The 25,342-nt window shown below is 34.4% G+C and overlaps 1 protein-coding gene across 1 annotated transcript; it reads right to left on the bottom strand.

Annotated features, from left to right (window-relative positions):
- LOC143918957 (uncharacterized) lies at window positions 1-23,793 on the bottom strand. Its single transcript, XM_077441084.1, has 3 exons — window positions 23,522-23,793; window positions 997-1,314; window positions 1-601 (listed from the first exon to the last, which is right to left on the bottom strand). The coding sequence occupies exons 2-3, from the start codon at window positions 1,144-1,146 to the stop codon at window positions 506-508; spliced, it is 246 nt and encodes an 81-aa protein (XP_077297210.1). The 5' UTR covers window positions 1,147-1,314; window positions 23,522-23,793; the 3' UTR covers window positions 1-505.
- Window positions 23,794-25,342: the final 1,549 nt, after the last annotated feature.

Raw genomic sequence — 25,342 nt, 5'->3', positions numbered from 1 at the left:
AAAAATAATCGTTTATTTATGTGTTCAACATTATTTTTTTATAAATCATACTATCAAATATAAACAATAAAATTATATAAAACTTTCTATGGTACATTAATTTATCAAAAAAAAATATAAGTTTATAAATGTATATGTATTTTATATTTGTTTTGCACTACCATCTATGTTTGTAAAATAAAAGTTTTATAATTATTATTATAATAGGTAGTAATAATAAAAAAAAACGGTTCGAATCTTAGCTAAGGGTTAAAATTGTGCATCGACGAGCATAATAAATACGCTTTTGAATTAATTAATACAATATAATATAAATTATAAATATTGTTTGACATAATATGATGGTGAAACGATAATTCGAAATTTGATAGATTTACATTTTTTTTCATTGTCGCTATAATTAAATGTCGTTATAATTATTTAACATATCAAATATATAATATTTATAAATAAAATGTATGAAAAGATGATAATGTAAAGAAAAATGCGTGAATATTGTGCATTATCAGTGTGTTCTGCGAGCCTCCCTCGCCGCTCGCTCCTGAAGTTTCAATTCATTGATTGCGGCCACAGTTCCAAATAAAACTTTGGCTGTGACCTGCTGAAATAATAAAAAAAACACAATTTAATATATATACATATATAGTTAAAAAAACGTAAAGAAATATATTACATATTAACAAATACTTTTAGTAATACTTTTCGACAATAGATGTCTCTTTAAAACTAGATTTATATGTACAATTTTCTTAGTGCACACATGTAAATTTTTATTATGCATTGTGCAATGAGTGGTAATAAAATCTAATATTTTTGAATTAATAATTTATATCTCACTATTTTGTTTTCATTTAACGAAATACTTTTGTTTTTATATTTGTTGATTTGCTTAGTTGCCTCGCCAACGTCAGTTATTTTGCAGTAAAATTTGTATGATAAAGATCAAAATTAGGATAAAATTTAATGCTATGTATGTAGAATAGAAAAGCATCTTACTTGATATCCTTTGTTATTTCCAGCTGGGGCTGTAGCACCGAATCCCTTCGCGGAGCATCCGTGTGAACCGGCGCCTCCGCCTCCTGAGTACATGTTGTTATTGGCATCCCTCTGGGTAGTAGCAAACGGCGATTTGCAATTGTGCGACATTGCAAATCTTTTCAAAACAATACAAAATTCACCCAAATGTCAAAGACGACGAAATCAGCCTCTCCGGCGAACGGACAGTTATCTCAATCGGATCTTGAGATGTTTGAGTCTTCGATAGTCACGCTCATCATTCGCAGTTTTTCAACGCGCGTACTACACGATGAAGACCTGAAATGTAAAATTGAAGAAAATCAGCACGTGAGTTTCTATTATATTCAATGTGTGTACTAAATAATGAGCATTGTTTTGTTTGGTTTGGTTTGTTATTTTGTTTGACTAATCGACATCTTAAAATGGGGACAGAGGCCCGGAACGGGTCAAAAGAAAGACCTATACGACGAGCAGGCATCTCTGACCCACTTCTAGGTATAGTCATGTGGCCAGAGCTCATCAATCATAGAAATAGAAAGACCTGCGCAGCCTTCGTGTCCACCGTGAAAGCACACGAGGCTGCTACGTGACTAGAGCGACGATCCTCAAATCGCAAAAATTACCGTAAAATACATAGAAATATATTTTTAGAAATTAAATAAAAAATCAATATGTATTACTAGATGTTAGTCGCATCCTTATATATGCCGTCAAATGTACTTCAGTTAATTGGAAATCGATTAATTGGAAACTACATATGTATGTTTGTACTAATAAATGTTACTAAGCCGATGTGAATAGCATTTGTCGTCATTTGGACCTTGGTAGTTTGAATATAAAGTGATAACAAAGATTAATTTTTTAGAACAAATATGTATGTCTACGACCATTTTCTGCTCTTCCCAACGTCCTAAGGTCAATTTGCACGCAATTAAAAGTCAAAACCTAAAATTTCAGTCGTGTATCATTCTCAAGGTTGGACCAATTAGAAGTCATTATATTTTTTTGAGTGAGAGCCTTTATATTTTCAATATTTTTATCTGCCTACATGGTTTCTCAAAAGAGAAGGTACATACATTATCGATTTAATGACACAATTATATTTCGTTTATGATCATCTTCAAATAACAATAACAAAACGTAGAAAAAGCAGGGAATCGGAAGAAAGAGCTAGGAGTTAGGATTTTAAGAAGAAGAGGTTTCAAATTACAGTTAAAGCACTCACCAATGAATTATACTAGATAAGAATATGTGCTAACGATTACCGAAATAAGACCAAATCGTGTATATACGTACATATGTATGTATAATATGTAGACAGCTCTTTACTTTTACAATAACAAAGGCCGATAAACCGAGAGATGAACGCATTTTCATTAAGCATAATATTTTCGTAATAGCACACGATGCAAATGTGTCTCAAATGAAAGAAGACACTAAACTCATTGTGCATAGATTTTCTTGCATGTGTTTCGTAAGTGCTTGCGTGCGCCAATCTATTCACTTCTCATGGTAACATGATTCCTATGTGCACAATTTCTCCATGTTTGTTTTGTTGGTATACTTTGAGGTCACTAATGTCGATTGGCTTTTATGTATGCAGATGCAAAACGATGTACGTTAAATATATTGTTACAAACATGGTATTGTTTAGGCATTTGACGTGGGTTCAGAAGAAAATATGAGATTATGCACATGCAGTTTCAACAATGTCAGCCCTATATGTGTAATCTTAAGTTTCATTCTTATGTATTTAGGTATTCTATTTTAGAGTTTAAGTAATTTAAAGAGTTCCTGCAGTATGCTATAACAGATCGTTAAGAGTACATCGTTAAGTTTTATAGCACTTAACATTAAAGCCAAAGTAATCAATTAGATATAAGATTCAATAGCATAGCAGCATTGCTCGGTGGTTGCGTTAATGCTAACCACCGAGAGGTTGTCGGGTTCGATCCGGTGGATTGACCTCAATTGAAAGGAATTTATTCCGAGTATAATCTGTAGTGCAGCAGTTCAGACTTAGATTTTTGTGACTCCAAGTCGATCATTTCTTAGCAGAGTCTGCCAATTTATCCGAAATATTTATTTTATCGTTGAAACGGTTCCTCCAAGAGAAATATAATAATAATTGAAGATTAAGAAAAATAAGAAGTGGCTTTAGGCGTCATAGTGTTGTAAGATTGGGGTATGGCTATCGCCATATTTAATTAGTTTCCGCCACAGTCGTGTGTGGTGTTTGGTGTATATCTGAAAAACATTTGTTCATATTATGTACTTGCAAGATGGGGAAGTGCATCGTTAAAAGTTGCACAATGTACACAACAATGGAAACAAATTAAGTATGGCGACGGCCATATCGATATATCCAGACCCAAACTCAAGGTCTGGCCAGCAGAAACCAGGGGGATTTGAACCCGTGACCACGTTGTTCAAAACATTACATGCTAACTACTAGTTTATGGTGATGTCGCTCAGCGGCAACTAAATATCGTTGATGTCGCTCAGCGGCAACCCGTAATGACATCATGGAGAAATATAATAAAAAGGGGGATTCAGGAATTGAAAAGAGGAAGCAATTTATAAATGGAAGTAAAATGGATGTGTACAGGGATGTTTTTAAACAAGGAGCAGGATCTGTGTAAGAAAGCGATGCGGGAATACATAGTATTCATAGTTACATGAATTTGGTCTAATTTATGATAGCTACTTTCATAGTGTGTGGCCATGTATGTAGTTTCATTACTGAGTGAATCTAGAATTTTGGATTCGTTGCTAGAGTAGATTACAACGAAGGGACGACAAGTATCTGTGGCGTAGCAAAACAATGACGAAATCAGGAGCGGTTGTTGACTGTTGTGCCGTTGTTGCTCAAGTGTTCGCATTCGTTCTCGTTTCAGTGCAGTTTCGTCACTGTTGGGACTGGAAGTGCGACTTCCTCGGATCCGAGCACTGACCTGTCTCTCGCAATAGTCTAACCACGAGGGGGTCCCCCGTCGCCAACTTGCACAAGCGCCTAAAAAAAAGACACGTCGATCGCGTCCCGTCTGTTTACGTTTTTACAATATGCGACTTGCGCACTTGGGAGAAAAAATGACCTGGTAGGCTCTCGAATGCTCCGTACGACGACATCTGATGATGGTCATCTTCGATTTTTACATCGGAAGTGATAATACATCGAATTAAAGCGCGTCAGGTTATTGTGCCGCGCGCGGTTCCATTAAGTCATTTAATGCACGCACTGTGTGCGATATGTATGCATTCAATGAAAAATAAAATCGCTCATTACAATTTGACATTCCCGCGAAGATTTGTTCTACTTTTGATCCCAATTAGACTTTCGTAATTTGGAAAAGGTTGACGATAAAATTCATGCTTGACGCAATATTGATTCCGTCTAGTGATGCGTTCAATGAGCGTCAAATCTAAATGTTGTTTTCCGTTCTTTGTATGGCGACTTGATGATACATTTCAAACGATGCATTCATATAATATTTTCAAGGCATGGTTTATGTTTGCATAGTAAACTTGCAATTTGTTGTAGTTAGAAAGATATTTCTGAATTGATTTAAAATATAAAACAGAAATTGTATAATGTTTATTATGAGATGATACCATATCTTATTTTTATTTTACATATGTATAATATAACAGGTAAACCCAATGCGCTTTTCCCGGCCAATTACATACAAAAATCGATAGACATACGGTATCATAGAGACAGCTATCCACAAATTCGAAAATACTAATATTCTGAGAAATACATATATGTATTTTTATCATTATCAGAAAATTCGAAATGCAATAAACTCAGATTTGCGAGAGACATAACAGGTTGGTGGACCGTTTCAACAATGCAATCAGATAAATTGGCAAACTATTATAGGAAACTATTGACCTGGAGTCATATATACCCAAGATCACATATACCCAAGGCTGCTGGAGTCACATATACCCAATATTCCACATCCAAAAATGTATTGACCACTCATCAAATGCTTGAGATAATATAATTATATAAAAGCACATCAATTATACTAACAAATTAGTTCGTAGTCAGCACTTGTAACGATTAGACCAATAAAAAAATATATAATACTTAAAAAATATACTTTTTTATCTTGTCCGGACCGTTCACATAATTCCAGCAATACCGGGCCAGGGAATGAACCCATGACCCCTCAGTTGAAATCATTACACGCTAACCACTGAGCTAAGTTGCTGGTATATTTATTTATTTATACAGGTTACACCTATTTTATTAACCCGATATACATACATATGTATGTACATATATTGCCAACATTGTACACAAGTATTATTCAAGGACATCGATCATCAAACATTACAATCATCGTAGAGACATCTATGTAAAAAAAATTTAAATATCATCAAATTATGAGATGATGTTAACTCAAATTTTGATAGAAAATAGGACAGGATTTCCGATTTGTTGAAACCGTTTCCAATGAAATCAGATGAATTCTGAAAGGAAAATATGGACTTTCGAGTCACATATCCAGCAACAAAACCAGGAATAGAACCCGTGACCACACAATCGAAAGAATTACATACGAACTACTGATCTATGTATTTTACTGGTTAACATGTCAGACAATAAGTTTAAAATGGTTTTAAAAATTTGGAATCTTTATGAAAAGTTCTTATGTTGGTTTTTGGGTAATATTATGAACAGGTCTATCCTAATTAATCGGGATCTATGTGTGCATATAGGAAATTAACGTTCAATCATCTATACATTTGAAATCAAATCTAATATCGATAAGCTGGGAGTTGATAATTGATTTGTATAATTATTAGAATAATTGAAATATAAATAATTGCGTCAGTCAAAGGTATTTAAGATATGATTTTTTTCGGGATTCATCACATTTACTGTACATATTTTTTATCACACTCTTATGCAAAGTGTTGTTCCACTGACACTCATATTGTTTCGGTTGCTTCTTAGCCGATTTGAATTTTGGTTCGTATTTACATTTAAAACTGTACGTGCTTGCTTAATTGCATACATATGTATATATATTGAATGTATAATGCTTTCTTGTTGTTTTTTTTTTACATCTTGATGACTTTCTCTGTTTCGTATGCAAACGCGTTGACTTCAGCTCTGTCCACCGTTTCCCGCCCCTCTTCCGAACAGGTGAGAGCTTTCCGATTGCATTCCGTCGGTTGGGAATGGCCGTTTTGGCATTTGGTCAACTGCTTCTTTCGCTAGAGCGATGTTGTTCCGAGAAGATCGTGCGCTTTGAAAAATGAGAGTTGCAAGAGAGGCGATCATTGGCCTCTGCGGGTCGTCGCTGTAGGCCGGGGCCGTCTGCAACTTTCTCTTCCTTCAAATTCCAATCAAATGCCATTTGCTCGCCATCCATAATAAGCAAAAATGGCTGGTACTCGAGAGACCCCCCCCCCTCTCGAGTTCGACGACCTCACGTAGACCAGCATCTACTAGAAGTCCATCAGAGAGTGAATAGAGACGCCTTTGTTTACTCGGTCGTCTTATCAGCGGCCATTTGACTCTTCGATGATTCAATCTTGTTTATCCATTGTCGGCCGAGAAAACGGAATCTCGACTTTTGTTTATCGTCATATACATATGTACATACGAATGAATGCGGTGTTTTTGTTAATTGTAGAACTGAGCGAGATCAAAATATACATAGTAAGGGCATTTGTATAGAAGCTGATAAGCGTCGGAAGATGGTTGACAATTTAATGACATTCTTAGTAACATATAAGTTACATAAAAGTCTCCGAAAGTTGCGACGAAAACCCAATCGAATAATTGAGTAAGCATTATCATTTGTTTTTTCGTGTACAAATTAATTTGATACGTATTCATTTTTAAATAATTTAATAGTATCGTATTAAGAATAAGTGATAGTGAAAGGTTTATTCAACAGATTGAATAGAATCTTTAGAGTTTCAAAATTGTTATTTCGCATCATCAATCTCAAAATTTTTGCAAGAAGGGCTGCGGAGTGCATGGATCGAAAATTTGCAAGACTGGGCCGATGACGATGATGATGTAATGTCAGGACCTTTCTGGTTGAATTTGAGTGAAGGAGCAGCAATATTGAGGCGCAATGTAAACAACTATTTAGTTTTGCTCGAAGAATTGGGAAGATGAACATCTAAATATGATGGAGCTATTATAGCGGCTTCCGCAGTGGAAGTGTTTAGTGGCAGGGGTTGTCGCACAGTGTTTTTAACTCTAGTATGTATTATAAACGAAAGTCATGCACATTTCATGTTATGTAGTTGCTTTTGGATATTTTTCTGAAGATCATTTAACCTTTTGAATGTTGACCAACGCCGATAGGCGTTGTATTTTGAGTATGTAAAAAATAAACAAGAATACTATCTGCTAAGTCTTTCGTGTAATCCGTGTCAATGTTTATAAAGATTGGTTTACACCAATGTCTGATTTTATAACCATAGCAGAATTTCCCGATGGAAATCCCTAACTGCCGAGTATTTTAGATTGCGGCTTGGCATTTAGATTGTGAGCATAACATTTGAACAACAATGAATAAGATGGAACTAGTTTTGGAAAAATACATTCATTAATAGACCTTTTGTTTATTTTATATTGTTGAGTCTTAACGTAAGTTGCAACGCTGAAACATTGCATGAAACTGAAATGGGAAGGTGATTATACTGCAATTACACGAGGCCAATTGTTAAGACATTCCACTAAGCCAAGTCAATATTGGTCTCGTGTATTGTCTCGGGAACGCCGATTTACACGATCTTCCCACAACCTTCCTCCCCCCCTCTTTCCCTACTCCTAGTGTGTGTGTGCGTAGTAGATTTTGCACAAGAAAGTATTATTTCAGTAGCGTCTAGTGATGATGATGTTTATCCTAGAAATTAGGCATCGACAATCAGCCAACGGAGCGGTTCAGCAAGGAGTCACTCTTAGAATTCGTCCGCGTTAATATAATCTACAAATTTGCGATCGAGATGCTGCAATTTAGCGTCGATTGCACAAAAATTGGCCGTAACGGCAACGAGAGATCACGAGTCCCGACGACGCCGAATGATCTATCGTTGCGCAAAATGCATTATTATCGTTCGAATCCCACGGATCCCGACGCGGTGATGTCACCTGCGAAGTTTCGAAACCCATCCGATCCGAACCTACGAATGTATGTACATACAACCTACGTGCTCGGGTTTACCTGGTGCAAATAAATGCACCCGAGGCTCGGTCGATGTGCGATGGCGCAACTGCGAGGAAAACGTTCGATTTCGAACGTACATATGTATGTATGAATATTTAAAACGGAGTTCAACCGCAACGGTATCGGAACCTTGAACGTTAGGTTACACTTATGTCTGTATGTATGTATGTACGTGTTTGATTCCGTATTTAACTATTGCGGTGAATTTGCATCGCGAAAAAATAAACTGCCGCAATGAATTAATTGGTACATACATACATACATACCTATTCTTAATGTATTCGTTCGTAATTTGAAAAGTTTATTCCAATGTCGAGCATTCTTACATAATTTATCAATTAACACTCGGATCCCGTCTAAATTTGTTGATTTTTTAATTTGAGAATAAGTCTAGTTTATATATACATAGGTATGTACATATATATATATGTACATATGTAAATATACATTTTTTAAATATGGTTTTACAGTTTTTTTGAGAACTGTGGATTCGAAATCGCGAAAAATTCAAACGATTCCAGACTTTGATTTCGCGTTTACATCGCATTATATTTTTCACTTAATAACGGGGCAATTTCATTGCAAGATAGAGAGGGGGGCGATATACGAACCCGGGCGCCATATTGAGGGGGGTGATAAAAGGTAGTTGGTAATATTTCATAATATGTAAAAATAATATGCTTATATTAAAAATAATATAATATTTTGGAGAAATTTTCGCATGCTTCATATTCCTGGAAAAAATTGGGTATTTATAATAATTTATTTGTTGTTTGTGTTAAATGGAAAAATGGTAATTATGTTATTTTACTTAATGGACGTGTTAGAAAATTGTTTAAAAAAAGATAATAGAATGGGGGGATTTAGTGACGTGTATGCTCCCGGGCGTAAACTAACTTAGCTACGGTTCTGTTTAATAATGTATAATATTGAATTACTAACTAAGAGTAAGGGCGGTTTCAGACTAGCGTTTTATACGCGCGTATAATCTCGTTTTTTGAAGTGTATGTAGGCGCGTATAGGCGCGTCGTTTTCCATACGCGCAACTCGTACGAGCGTAGACGCGCTTATAAGCTCGTATTATCCATGTTGATACTAAATCACCACTACCGGTTGGAGCGAACACGCTGGAATAAGCCCGTGTACGCGAGTCCGGTTTTTCGAAGCGCGAAATGTAGCGCGCGTGGAAGCGCGTATGCCGAAACGACGGTGTACGCCCAGAAAAATACGCACTGAAACCGCCCTAAACCCAAAAAACTACGAATGTTATGAAATATAATAAGGCCAAAATGATCTATTTTGACGTAAAAATGTAATGTATAATGTCAAAACAGTGATCATTTTAGCTACTTTATATGTCTCAAAATTCGTATTTTTTTGGTTCAGATTAAAAGAAAGACAAGGAAGCTCTTAACGACTTTAATTTTAAAAATAATTACGGGAGCATGACGATTTTCTGAAAATAACGCTTCCCCTATACACATACCCATTGTGAGCGCGGTGCGCTTTGTATGGTCGTTATGAATTGTCGTTAATCAGTCAAAACTTATCATAATCGACCCAAATAAACTTCAATATGTGAATATTAAACGTTTGTTTTTTTTAATAATAAAAAAAATCAAAACTATTCTCGAAAAACAGATTTATGAAAAAAAATCTACTTTTTCTAAATATTTGTCGAGATAAATCGATTGGTTGGAGGCCAAGGACATTGTTTAAAATCAACGAAATATTTTTTTTAACGTTCCCTTGATACGGCGAAAGTTTTCAGGTTCATCGATGAAAATCCAAAATTCGCAATTTTCGCTCCGGACCAATACAAATATGTACATATGTACATAGATCGCCGTACACATAGTTGTTTTTTTTTTTTTTTTGATAATTCTTTTGTCTCTATCTTTATATGACAATTCACGACCGTGTTGATAGTGATGGATATCGGTGAGATATTGGTCCCATATTCATATGTATGTAAATATGCACTTTGACCGACTCTGATACGCACACCCGGTCGATTCCCTACAGCGAGTTTATAAGGCGATTCCTCGATGTCATCAACGCGCGATCTCGATTAGTTTGCTCTAGCAATATTGCGTGTAGGTTTTTGAATTCATTAAGAATGACGCTTTGTTAAAATCACAATTATTTTTCCTGGTAGCGTCAAAGTGCGTCAAAGTCAAGTGAATAATTTTTGAATTTTTTGAAGTTTCGTAAATTTTTAAGATACATACATATATGTATTTATATGTATCTTCATATATACACATGAATTAAAATGAGTAGAATGTGGTAGAGAACGGAGTTGCCGCGTTAAATTCGAGAGCACCAGTACTGTTTATAACGGGTTTCTTTCTCGCTCACACCCATTCAAGTCTCTTTGCCACTCATTCACTTAAAGTGTATGATCGTGTCAATATCAGATTGGCAAAGTTCAAGATGCTGGCATTTTTACCCTTTTCACTCAGTATCAAGATCGGACCGACAAGGGGCGAGATTTTGGAATGACATTTAATATCGATCTTTATATTGTCAATATTGTGTCAACTATGTATGTACATACACATATATGTATGTACAGAGATAAGATAGTATGCTTAGTGCACATTCATCCTATTGACACAATCTCATATATCGATAATGATATGCATAAAAAACAAAAGAAGTACATATATTTAAAGCAGTGGCTTCTGAACGTCTCAAATTATACTACTTTCATAACGATGTTCGCTTCAATTATTTATCATGTGTGGTTTTAATAGAAAGTGAATTTGAGATTTGAGGCTTTCTCTTTTCCATGATAATAATTTAATGGAACAGAGATACTCTTTATGCAGTGGAATTGCTGTTCGTCTTTTGCTTTCGAAAATTTGAACGCAAAATATGTACATATCTCCCACTGTCATTAAAATGAAAATTTTTTAATCTCAATCATCACATTTTTCAATTTTATCTATTCATATTTCGTATACAGAAAAAGTAAAAATATAAACATAAAATGTTTTTAAAAAATAAGTCCACAATAAATATGTATAAAAATTAGTTTTGATAATTAATTGTAACGCAAAGTTGCGTCAAATCTAGGTATAGTAATTTACCGTCAATTTTCATTAGCCGGTATACCGGTAATTACCGGTAAATGTTTTTTTTAGGTGGATTTAGATAACTGTATGTGGTTACTTTTCCTAAAAACGTTAAACTATGTAGATTGAATCGTGAATAATTAAAAATAAATCTCAGGTGTATTATGTCATATTCATTACATTAAAGTAAATTCGTAATAATAAATAAATTTTATGAAAAGTTTTAGCCAATCATATTTATTTACTTCAAATTTGGGACGTTTGAAAATTGTTCGGATCATAATTGAAACAACCGTATGATCGCATTTATTACAATTTACATAGTTGATCTGTGTTGTCAGTGAATTTGTCAATACGAAATTGCTACATTTGATACTGAAAATAAACAAATTCCAGATTACCTATGCTTGTATACTTAATTCGCGATAAAATAGTATCCGGTAATTACTGGTAAATTTGAAAAATTACCGGTAAACCGGTATACTGGCATTGCAATAATAAATGTCGATATACATAGTCAGTCTTTGTACGAAGCTCAATTGGAAAGATCTTATCATCGGTTGTCATTCACGTTGATAAAAGCGGCATTGAATATAAATGTGGTCTGTTTTTTTAATAAGAAGAAAGTATGAAGCAAGTTATCTAACGAGTATTTTTTTTTTAATTGAGTGAAGATTTGATTTGAGCCCATAGAAAATGTCGACATTTAAAAAGTGATTGAAACGAAGCGATTTTTCTCCTTAGGAAGACAGGCCCGTAGCCCGTATTATTGGGACTTGGCAAGTCCTCTTAAGCTTTGGGGAAATGATTTTAAAATTTTCGAAATGGATTATGGTAGATAACGACAGGTTTTGCGACTCGTTCGCGATGTTCGGCAACATTCGTCTTTTCGGCGAGCTCAACAAAGGGAATCCCGTTACGTAACCGCGGAGTGAGCGCTCACCTTTACCTGACGAGGCTATACTCCACTGACCCAGAGACCCTCTCTCTCTCCCCTCTTCCTCCTCTTCACACGCGCAAAACTCCGTTTTTTTGGCCACAACACGTGCAACAATTTCACACTGTGGTGAAAAAAATTGTACGCTTTGTGTGCCCTATCGAAACACGCCAATTTCGACAGTACTCTCGAAGAGTTTTTATATTCCACTAACCGCAAGCTTCGAATTTTTTCGTCATTTTTACTTTATCTATGTATGTGTGAAGCAAAAATAGATGTAGTTTGGTGTTCATGAGAAAATTTGACCTCTAAATTTTGATTGATTTGTGCAACATGTATGTACATACAACATACATACATACATATGTATGTACATACATATCTTCTTAAAAAATAAAAATTCTAATGTATTACATACTTCATCCAACAGATAAGACGTGCAGTCGTTTAAATACAATTTTGCTATGGTTTGGCGTTGTTAAATGTATCTTGGTGTTTGAATTTATAAATAATAAGCCACAGCGTAACTCACTGACTAAGCAATTGTTAAGGTCGTCGGTTTAAATCCTGACCGCAATCGAAAAATTTATATGGCTTTCTTGATGATTGCTGCTGGTAAGATCTGGATAGTTATTAAATCCAGATTGACCGTCTTCTGTTAGTTTGTCAATTTGTTTTATTTAATTGTTGTGACGGATAAAATAAAATCGGCATCTACTACCTTTTTATTACTAACCTCTTCTTAGCTTGCAAACGATTTGGTCGTGTGACGAAGTTTGGGTTCTTATCCGATCGTTTTCAAACTTTGCCATTTTGCTCGGTTTGGTCAACATTATAAGTGGAAAAGACGTCCGCCATTACGATGGTGAAAAAATATCGTATTAGACATGTTTGAAAATACATACTTCCTCGTATTTCTTCCTGACGTTTATTGAGCGTATTTTTTAGCTTATTATTATTTGAAAATTGGGCTAGTCCTTTGTTGATTATTGTTAGCATACATATGCTTGTGGTTTGTAATTAATATTCGTATATCTACGTACATACATATATTATATAATGCGTTTGGATATTTATATACTTATGTTCACAGTTAGCCACGGTGTCGATTTAGGGCAGTGATGTAGGGCAGTCAAAAATTTTGCGCAAAAGGGTTGAAAAAAAATATATTCAGAAAGAGCCAGATTTAGAAGAAGAAAGACTCTTAGGGTATTCCACTTGTGAGGCCCCTGCAAGCCTTCGGAAAACAATAGTTCTGGACCGTTTCATGATATTTTTATAATAACCTTTCTAAAATTATATAGATTTTCTATGTAGGATATCCAGCGAGTATACATATGTAGATTCGTTATAGGATTTTGACATATGTAGATATTTTTAATATGTACCAGATGTTACTTCGGGTTGCACGCGGGTTCGCTGATCTAAGGTGACTTAGGGTAACATGAAAATATTAAGGAATAATTAAATGATGTTATGCGTGTTGATAGGGTTTTGACCAGTTGGTTTCTGCCTTTACATCAGGTTGACACGATACGCGTAAAACCTACACCGAGTTACTCTTAACGTGGCATCTTCCGAGTAGCGTCTGAGTGACTAAATAAGCGTACTCGGTAATGATTTAATTTTAAATATTGCTGTGATATTGTCATATTATTCGGATTGTTGAAATTTGCGTATAATTCGATGAATGTACATATGTAGACATATCGGCATATGTTTATATAATATATTGGAAATTGTTCTGTAAATAGCTACAGGAAAATTGTGTGAAAAAAAATGTTTTTGATTAGACAATTCATTCAACACTTTGACATTTAGTGTTGTATTTTATGACATAATTTCGAACTAGTCGTCTACGTCCAGATTTAAGACAATATTTTGACTTTATGCATTAATTTTTATACAACCCTTTTGTTATCATTAAAATTTGTTTCATTTTATATGAAGTATCATTTGATAATCTGAAAGCTTAAATTTTGGTTGCTCTTTAAAAAACCATTGATAATAACCAGAGGTGAGCGTTCGGACGATGCTTTTCGCACAAAAAATGGTTCACTATTGTCAACCATACTTTTTTGCTTTTTTTTTAAATAAAGGAGGTCTATTGTTACTTATAGAGCACCGAACCCACGCCAAATTCTAGTGATGACGATTGATGAAGTAGAATTAGACATAGACTCAAGGTTTGATGGATAGAATCGTGGTGGTCTGTTGCCAATAGCCTACAGTCCAGACCCAAAAGGTTAACAGGCTCTCAAAAGAGGAGGAAGTCAGTATAATAATATTAGATACATATTTCATTTAGACATTTAAGTTTACATATTGGCGTTTGAAAAAGAACAAAGTAACCGACATGTCGTAATATTTAAATCGAAACAAACCAACAAAGTTTATCGCGTTGACTTTTCGTTCGCCTCGTGGTGAAAATTGTTCAAGGTCGCACTGGCTCAGCATCAATCGTAAGTTCAAGGTCAAAGTTTTCGAAATGTCTGAGAGTCCATTATGTGGCGGAAATTCCTCGTATTTGCGCAAAAAAAAGAAGCTAGCAATGTAATGAAAACAAGAAAGTAAAAGCATTAAATTGGCTCCGGTGTGATTCGTGCGTTCTTCAAACACACGTCAGTAGTATTGGCAATCGAATATTGAATATTTTGGAAGATGATCATATTTCTAGTATGCATTACGAACATTATATATGTATACTTCGGAATTTAAATTTAATATCGTTGCTGAGCCAAATGGAACTTGAGATTTCATAAAAGATGGCGAATACAAAGGTATCGTGTCGCAATTATTGCCTATTACGCACAATATCGTAACTTCGTCGAGAATTCGTGTCTTTGGAAATTCACCAAAAATTTCGAAAACGGTCTGTCGGGCTTTCGTCGAACGACTTTCGCGACCAAGTAGAGCGTAGATGTGAAATTTTGAAATTTTTCAAAATTAATTCGGTAGTATTGCAATACGACTAAAATAAATGCACGACATGTATTATGTATGTGAAACTAAATACATATGTACATTATTGCTATTATTAGTATCTATCCAGTTTTCATGTTTTGTTGACATATTTATGTATGTATGTATGAAAGATTGATTAAATTTGAGGCATTTCATTTCGTTTCGACTCTTTTGAATGATATATTAGACTTATTTATTAATATGGTTGGTTCTATATAAAATTGACAACATCAATTAGCAATAAGTCATTGTTCTTATCTAAAAGAAGAATTAGACCTAGAAGGCAGACCTAGAGGAATCTTTGGAAATTATTGAAAACATGAAGCTATTCGAAAAAGAAAATGTTTGACAGAAAAATGGCAAAATATTTAATTATTTAAATCATAACGAAAACATGTTTGCGAGAAACATGAATTCTAAATATAATTCGAAGCTCTAGTTATTACAAATGTGTTTGAAACTTTTGAATGAAAGGAGTTTATTTAATTGTTCAGTAATTTTAATCAATTATTTATAATAAATGGTCGATAGCAATAATAAATATAATGAATGGTCATTAATAATAAATAAAATGAATACACTGTATATCAATTGGTCAGTATATTAAATAAATGTTCAGTTTCTTTTGAAAGTTGCATAGATTGCAATTCGATAAAGTTCTATTATGTTATTACACAAAATAAACTGATTTTTTTTAAAGCTGAAAACATGCGTGTGAATCTCTTATTTTCTTGAATGTACATTTTGATAAATCTAGTGAAAGTATGTAACAAATTCGATATATTCGATACTGAATATATCGAATTTAATTTAAACAATTTAATGATCAACTGTGTTCAATAGCTGACCAAAAGTATATGTGCCATCAAAATAATAAAATGGTTAGTCATAATATTAATACACAGTTGCATTGTTATTTTGCGGTTACTTAAATTGCGTCATTGTTAAAACATGAAATACTAAAATCTATCACTAACAAATTTGAGTTCACGGTCTACGTATGTATGTATGTACATATATGTACATATGTGTTCAAAGATGTTTCATACAATGGATCAGTATTGCTTTGTGATACGCAAAATTATGGCGGATCTACGCACAAAATTCACAGTATATACACGTTTCGAAATAGAAAACGAAAGCATACGAGGTCAACAATTTGACCGATTCTGCGTATTGCATTTCCATTGTATTCAAAGAAGGCAACATCTATTTTTACATACGAGCTCGCTTCCGCTAAGGGGGTAACTTGTGTTTCATCTATTCCGGTCTGTCGAATTGCAATAATTTCTTTATATACATATGTATGTATTTTTATATAATAGATACATATGTATGTACATACTGTATGATGGATTTTACTTATGACGTCATATATATATATATATATATATATATATATATATATATATATATATATATATATATATATATATATATGTAGGAATGATTTTTAAACGAGCCGTAATTGTGGTTGGTCAAACTGCAAGGGATAAAGTATGAGTGTGGTATGCATGGGAAAGACCGGATGCGTGTTGTTATGGTCACTTGTTGGAGAGCAAGCCCGAAGATGTGTTAATAAATACATAGTTCTGACTTAATCTGCGTTTCACTTGGAATCCTTCACATCCGGATCCTATATTTGGGGGCCTCGTCCGGGATGCCCGAAGACATTCCAGTGACAGCCAGAAGCGGTCAGACGACGACGCGGAGTTTTGACAGTTGAGGTTAGGACGCGCGCGCGATGACGAGATCGCGTACGAGCTTAAAGGCGAAGCCCGTGACGTCGGTGACGTCACGTCAGCGAACACGCCACACGACGATGATGATATCCACGACGACGCCAGTGGCAACGACGACGAGGGAGATACCACAGTTCAATTTCCGAGATCTGGAGGTTGGTTTCGGTCTGCCGAAATATAACGGCAGAAATAGCCCTATTGCAGTGTGGATTGAGCGCCTCGAAGAAAACGCGCAAATCCTCGGCTGGACGGAGACACAACAGTTGGTGTATGGGCGGATGCTGTGTGAAGGAACTGCCAAGGACTTCTTGGACTCGGAAACGGGCATCGTCACGTGGGCGATACTTAAGGAACGATTGACCAGAGAGTTTGGCCATCAGTTGAATAGTGCGGACGTGCACAGAGAACTGAGGTTAGAAAAAAAGGGAAAAGCGGAAGACATTTTAAGCTACATTTACAGGATGAAGGGGATTGCAGCCAAGTGTAGTTTTATTGAGGAAGAGGCGATTATCGCGTACATAATTGGTGGACTTGGGTTTGATAAGTATGAAAAAATGACGCTGAGCGGGGCCGGTACAATCCAGGAGCTGAAGACGCGAGTTACGCAGTGCGAGAAAATTAGAGAGGACGACGAACCCAGGGTGGCGGGGCCCGTAAGAAACCGAGAAAGAGAGAGACCACAATGTTACAATTGCGGAGGACGTGGACACTTATCAGCCGACTGCAGATTCAAGAAAAGAGGAACCCGCTGCTTCAATTGCAACGAGTTTGGGCACATATCAGCTCAATGTAACAGCACCAAAACAAAGACTGTCTTGACAATACAAGAAGAAATAAGAAAAGAAGTCAGTATCCCGGGTGCCGCCCTGTTGGGTAGCCCTATCACAGAATCCGTTCTTATGTGCATTGACGGCAGCAAAGTGAAATGTGTTAAAAAACCGTGTGTTTTGATGGAGGTTAACTTAGAACGGAGTCTGCCGAGGAGGAAAAAAGAGCAAGACATGAGGGATCGTAAGGAAGTGTGGCAACAGGCATGTAAAAGACCTTTGCAGCAACGGGCTTCACGAGAGATGTCTGCTCAAAGAGAACTCATTGTTTCCAATGATGAAGAGGACGATGCAAACATGGCTGATGGAGGTGTGAACCTGGCTGATGTAAGTGTGAACAGTGATGGTTTGCACAGAAAAAGACCTTTGCAGCAACGGGCTTCACGAGAGATGTCTGCTCAAAGAGAACTCATTGTTTCCAATGATGAAGAGGACGATGCGAACATGGCTGATGGAGGTGTGAACCTGGCTGATGAAAGTATGGACGGTGATGGATTGCAAAGAAGAAGACTTTGGGACTACGGAGACATACCGTTTTCAAATACAGATGAACCACCCGATGATCAATTTGGAAAAGGATCTAAGGATTATAGTCATTTGAAGAATTCTGAAGATGAGAATAAAGAAAAGGAGAAACATAAAGACAAAGAGAAAGATATGGCTAAATCACAAGAAGGATTAAGGGACCCAGTCAAAATTTCAACACCAAAAGAGACTGTATTCACTTTCAAGCTCGGTCGTAGTCGGATTGATGTTAATTCAATGGAAAAGAAAATAGAACCATGGATTGATAAAAGACTTATTGAATGTATCAGTGAGCCAGAACCAATATGTGTTGACTTCATTTATGGTAAATTACTAGCAGGAAATCTGTGGGGCGACGGGGAGTTCGTCGGACGGTCACAGAGAATCGCCACCGGCATTGGATAGTATTTAAGTTGTGCCGATGGAAGTGAAGTGTGCGTTTGTGAATTAGAGAATAAGTTAAATATCTGGAGGGTTTTTAGTTAAGCCTTACTTGTAATTTGATGATTGAAAAGTGTAATGTTTTATTGCTTATTCTAGTATTTTTGGGAAGTGCTTTGTATATTGAATCATGTTTTAATTTGGTTACATGCTTAGAAGAATATAAGATAACTGTATTGAAATGTAATTCTAGTAATGTTTTAAAATGTGATTGTTTCTGGTGTAAAGATTTAACCTGTCATTGTAAAGGTATTGATTTTAATGTTTTATTGCTAATTCTAGTAATGTTATAAAATGTGATTGTTTCCGATGTAAAGATTTAACCTGTCATTGTAAAGGTATTGATTTTAATGTTTTATTGCTAATTCTAGTAATGTTTTAAAATGTGATTGTTTCCGATGTAAAGATTTAACTTGTCATTGTAAAGGTATTGATTTTAATGTTTTGTATTGCTTGACATAATTTTAAATTGTAATTGTGATGATTTATGTGTAACTTTAATTGTTATGTGTAACTTTATTGAAGATTGAATTGTGTTGAAATGAAAAAATTGATTTGTAGTGAAATGTGTAACGATTAATTTGTTATAATTGTAATTGTTATGTAAATTGTAAAATGATTGACGTATAAGTGTATTGAAATGTAGTTGTGATGATGATTGTAATTGTGATTTAAATTGTAATTGTGACAATTGAAAGCATGTTTAGAAGAATATAAGATGATTTTATGGAATGGAAGATTAAACATTGTTGAGGATGATAGAGGAAATGTTTTAAAAGAATGTAAGATGATACATTGTATAGAGTGGAAAATGAAATGTAAAAGAATGTGAGATGAAACATTGTTGAGGATGATAGAGGAAATGTTTTAAAAGAATGTAAGATGATACATTGTATAGAGTAGAAGATGAAATGTAAAAGAATGTGAGATGAAATGCTGTAAAAATATAAAAGACAGAATGTCATCCGAGGGCGAATGACAGTCAGGAATGACCGAAATGTAGGAATGATTTTTAAACGAGCCGTAATTGTGGTTGGTCAAACTGCAAGGGATAAAGTATGAGTGTGGTATGCATGGGAAAGACCGGATGCGTGTTGTTATGGTCACTTGTTGGAGAGCAAGCCCGAAGATGTGTTAATAAATACATAGTTCTGACTTAATCTGCGTTTCACTTGGAATCCTTCACATCCGGATCCTATATATATATATATATATATATATATATATATATATATATATATATATATATATACGTATGTATTAGGGTTATATATGTTAGATACAAATTGAAAAAATATATTGCACAAATGAAGATAACATAATGTCACCATAACATTAATGTGCATAGCTATCTTCATATGTATGTATGTACATATGTATATTAAATATTGCCTACAGAGTTCGACTTGTATTGTTGATAAAACAAGTAAATGTGAGAATGAAAGGTGTAAGGCGATAGGGGGCCAAGGAGACGAATGCGAGTCGCCGGAGCTAACCATATGCTCGTCCCTGTCACCTCAGTTCACGGTCATTTCACCATGAACTTTTCACCCTATGAACGTTTCACCCTGTGAACGTTTCACCCTGTGACCTTTTCACAGTGTGACCTTTTCACCATACGACCTGCAGTCAGTGGCGTAGCTACCTAACAACAGGGTCATGTGAAGCATGAGGGCCCAGTTTGACAAGGGGCCCGAATTTGTTAACACACAATATGAAAAAATAATTATTGTCAGTCTAAAAATATTAAGTTAAACAGAACATACACAATTTAAATAAGTGAAATAAATGGCAATTATCGGGGCTTAAATGATTATTTTGAAAAAAAACGTCAAAATATCATTAAATGTAATTACCGTCCGACTACCGATTTAAAAATGGTGAACAACTATTTAGAGTTAATGTATTTGATAATATAATTGACAAAGTAACCGTTCAACTTTAAAGTCGTTTTCAAAAAATGTAGTACTGAAAAAACATTTCAGTTTTCTTGAACTTTGCAATATTATAAATACATCATAAGCAAATATTTTGGAAATGTATTTGAAATACCCAAGTTTTTTTAGAGGACTTGATGCCCAGTTCATTCACGTAACTTCACTATTGGAAAAGACTTGGCTTAAAATATACACATACAACAATTTTCAGAATTACTCATTACGAAACACAGTTGCTTAGAAAGTGAATTTTCAGAGCTTTTTGCTTTTTTTACTCTACCGACAACAGTGGCGAGTGTTGAAAGTTCTTTCAAAATAATCTACTAAAGTTGAAAGGTAATTCAAACTTAAAAATATTAGTCAAAATAATCATAATTGAAAAAATAAACTAAATCGGTGGTTAAAAGATTGAGCTAATAGTAAAATTCTTGTAAAAAGTCTTATAGTGCTAAAATATTTCAATATTGTTTTAGATTATTTTACTACATTAACAAATAATTCAAATGTCAACTAATCAAATTTTCGACCGCTGAAATATTACATATATTTTTGCCGATACACTAGATACAAGTTGATCTGTTTTGAACTTAAGCCAAATCTCGAAGGTTACATACATATATCAATGATTTGTTTTATTTTAAATATGGGTATATAGATACACTCAGTGTGTACAATATAAATGTGTAAGTATGCAATGTACATATATTATATAATATGTACGTTAAATATTTTATGACGTCGTAAGTATTCGGTTCGTGTGAAACTAATCAATATGCATCGACGTTGACGTCAACATTGCAAACGTTGGTGTTTGCAGCTCGTGTCAAAATTGACACAATTCTCAAAAAGCGTCCGTCGTCAGGATTTGATCTCGAGTCTTCCGTCGCGTCTGTCGATCCGTTCGTGATGAAATCGATAGTGGTGTCGGTGCATGTGCACCGCGAGTGCATTATGGGAATGTAATATTCCCAAGCGAATGAATGTGCATTTGCAATAGAGAGGCGGACACGTCGATATCGCAACGAATTGCATAATACACAAGACAAAGTGCATTTTCGCATGCTGTTCGAATTGGCGATTTCGAATCTCCAATGCGTGCAATTTTTAAATGCAAATGAAAAAAAATGCATTGACGTCATCACACTGTGTACTTTGGCCGAATAAATTATAGTACGAGCGTACGTATGTGTATAATACGTATGGAAATTATATCATTGGCTTTGAAAACAGGTGGGAGATTTGAGGCTCGTATTTTAATCGTAATTAATTTAAAATTAAAACAACAATTTATTGAATTGATGTGATTTAAATTATTTGATACTTATTTTGACAACTAAGCATCTACATACGTTCATCAATATTTATTTATTATTCGAATATTAAAATTGGATATTAAATGGAGCTAAGAGGATACTACCTTTTTTATTATTTCATGAAATAAATGTTAATTTATTATATATATTATATATACATATAAACTTTTTATTAAACTCTCGTAAAAGTTTATCTAAATGCATAACAATTCCATTCGTAGTATAAATACCATAATAAATTACCGTAAATTTATTATTATACCTATCTCGTATGTATGATTATAATAAAAATTATTATGATTTCAGTAGGACCTAATGACCTATGTATTTCCTTAAGACTTACCATTATTTTTAAATTAACAATGATGAAAACTTTTTTTGAAACAGGGAATAATATTGTTGTTATTTTTTACTTATTTATCAGATGGATGAGGTTCATCTTACGTATTTTCAGTATCTTGTTTACATGCGTAGAAAGTAGAAAAGATACGAATCTTTTGAAATTTATAGAAATCGACAGTAAAATCTCGAAATGGGTTTATGTTCGGAAACGTCCGTGAACAAGTTTATTGCATAAATAAACGCAATGTGCATTTGCCAACGAAATTTACGAGTCTTGGCTCCACCTCTATGAATTAATGGTTTAGGTTATTAAATGTATTCATAAAATAAAATATTATATGCGATGAAATTGAAATCTGTACTACTTACTGATGTATGTATAATTTTAAATATCAAAACGCACACTCACATGTTTGAATTCGTGTTTTGAGATCATATGCTGATATAAAATTGTTTATACGATCCGTCATTGAGTTTATGTGATGGTTAACATTGGGAAATATTATGTCAAGAATTTAATGATGTTTATGTAGTTTATTTTATTTCAAGTATTTGAAATTTAATCGATAAGTCTATCTTAGAAACATGCAATTGGCTATCTATGTAATTTATTTAAACTAATAATACGTACAGACAAGCTCAATTTAGCCGAGTTCGAAGAATTGTTGCAAATTTTTAGTAATTCATTATTTTAGACAGTTAAATTTAACCGGTTCGTATACAACTTACGAAAATTTGAGGTCGTTTAGTTTCAATTCAAATACTCAATCAAAAGACTTTGTTATTAATATTGTAATCCTGGCCTTTATGTACATGTACGAACATGACGGCCGCAATATATCATACAGGTAGATCGCATCTCTTAATAATACTTCCTTATCACTTGCCTTGAATAACTACATAGTGAACGCATTGAAATGCAATCTAAATGATTTATATTGAATATACCAGGGGTGCTTATGAATAATTAAATTTCCACTTTCGGGCAATTCACATACGTTCATATACATAAATACGTGCTCATGTGTATGCACATGAACGTTTGATCGATCGGAAAACATACACGTATCCACATAAGATGTGTCAATTTTCTCTACGGCACATCACTGCAGGGGTGTGGGAGTGTTTTGTGCGTGTATGGTAAAAATATTAACGTTTGAGAAGCGGTGGTGGGACACAATGATAGTATACCTGCGGGATATTCCATGCGGCGGGTACACTTTTCCACGTGGTCGCCGGTAAACAAGGCGCGCGCCGGGACTACCCCTCGGGAAAATCACTATTTTGCGGGGGAAAGAGGCGTTGTATCGACGCGCTGCCTTCGCAGGAAAATTTGCGGGGATGTAGGGCTCGAGCGTGACGCGTTTCCGGTGCGAGTTCGCGGCGGGAAATCAGTGAAAATTGCGAGGTTTTTCGCGCGTGACGCACTCACGTGTCGACGAGTCGTTCACCAGACACCGACTAATGTGACGCGTAGCTGCCGCTTGTGTGTATGCGCGATCGTATACTGAACTCGATACACTCTCGATACTCTTTTACCGCTGGTATTTAAACTACACCCATTGATACGCAAAAAGAATGAAGACATTTTTATTTAAAATTTAATATATCGTCATATTTGATTATATTTTTAGGTATTTAATTGATTAAATAAATAATATTGTATAAATCATATGCATATGTACATACTAATGAAACCTTTACTTATGTATGTAAATAATATGCGTTTTGTACGCAACAGTAAGATTTTTGATATATTGGAATATTGAAAAATGCCTGAATGTTACCAATGATATATTTTCAGTAGAAAAACTGAATAAATATATTACAAAAAGTGTGTAGCTTAAAATAATAATGAAAAAAAGGTTCGAAAGAATAATCACCAATGTTTTTTTTTAGATTTTATTTTACCACGGTAAAATTACGGGTAAAATTAATTAAAAAAAAAACTATTACTAGTTGACACCTATGCATATCTTTGTAAATATTAATACTCTATACAAATTTATAATATTATTATATATTTGAAATTAAATTCAAATAATGGTGACAAATGAGGGTAGGTGGTATATTTGGTAGAAATAGCTCGGATAAATTGATAAATCAGATAAATTGGCAAACTCTTGATAGGAAACGATCGATCTGGATATATTTGAGGTCTCATTCAGCAGCACTAGATTGGAGCTAAGCCCGTGACCCCTCAGTTGTTAGCATTATACGTTTATGGTTTCAGTTTTTTTCAGTGGCGACTGGTGAACATATTGCGAGTTCACTAGTTCTAAGAATTGAGGCGAAAAAAAAGATCCTTTCACCCTCAAAGGCGATAACCAACTACTTGTTGGAACAAGTGATCGATCGTAAAAATTCGTGACTTTGCAGTTTTGTTCCATATTAGCCGTTTTTGTCTGGAAATATAATTGTTTCATGTGTCGAGAAATAAAAAACGCACACATTAAATAGATCGTTGACGCACCAAGCTCAGCACAGACAATTTTTTGTATTATTGTTCTGTCATATGTTTCATCAGTTTAGAATACGCACAACTTCTTGAAGATTTTACTCACAATTTTTTTTGTGATTCGTTTATCTTATTACTAGTATATTGATATAATTTTTTTATTTTGATTGGCTAGTTTACCGCACCAGTGCTCCTCAGAATGAGCCGTTCCTGAATGCAGTTATCATATATTCCAATTTTTTGGTATTATTATGAGGTTACATAAGAATTTTACGACCAGGGTCACAAATGGTGTGATTCCTGCATAGATAGGTGAATTAATTGTGAGATGATTTAACTTTTTGGAACGAAAAAATTAAATCTTTACCTTTTAATATATAATTACATCTATATCTTTTTTTTATCTAATACTTATAATCAATTTGCTACTTAACTTTTTCTTTTTGTTTTTCTATGTATGAATAATGAAATATCAGTCTTTGATCTTTTAGCTAATTCCGATTTTACAATATTCATGTGTCTTGGGAACAAAAAATAATGCGACGTCTATAGTT

Source organism: Arctopsyche grandis, chromosome 11 (assembly GCF_051622035.1).
Source record: "Arctopsyche grandis isolate Sample6627 chromosome 11, ASM5162203v2, whole genome shotgun sequence".
Classification (NCBI taxonomy): domain Eukaryota; kingdom Metazoa; phylum Arthropoda; class Insecta; order Trichoptera; family Hydropsychidae; genus Arctopsyche; species Arctopsyche grandis.
Note: the sequence above shows the minus strand (reverse complement) of the source record. Positions and strands in the feature narration are given on the sequence as shown.

Excerpts from the sequence above, each read along its gene's own strand:
- LOC143918957 (XM_077441084.1), bottom strand. The coding sequence starts at position 1,146 with ATGTCGCACAATTGCAAATCGCCGTTTGCTACTACCCAGAGGGATGCC. Across the intron at positions 602-996 it reads GAAATAACAAAGGATATCAA|CAGGTCACAGCCAAAGTTTT; the intron begins GTAAGATGCTTT and ends TTATTATTTCAG.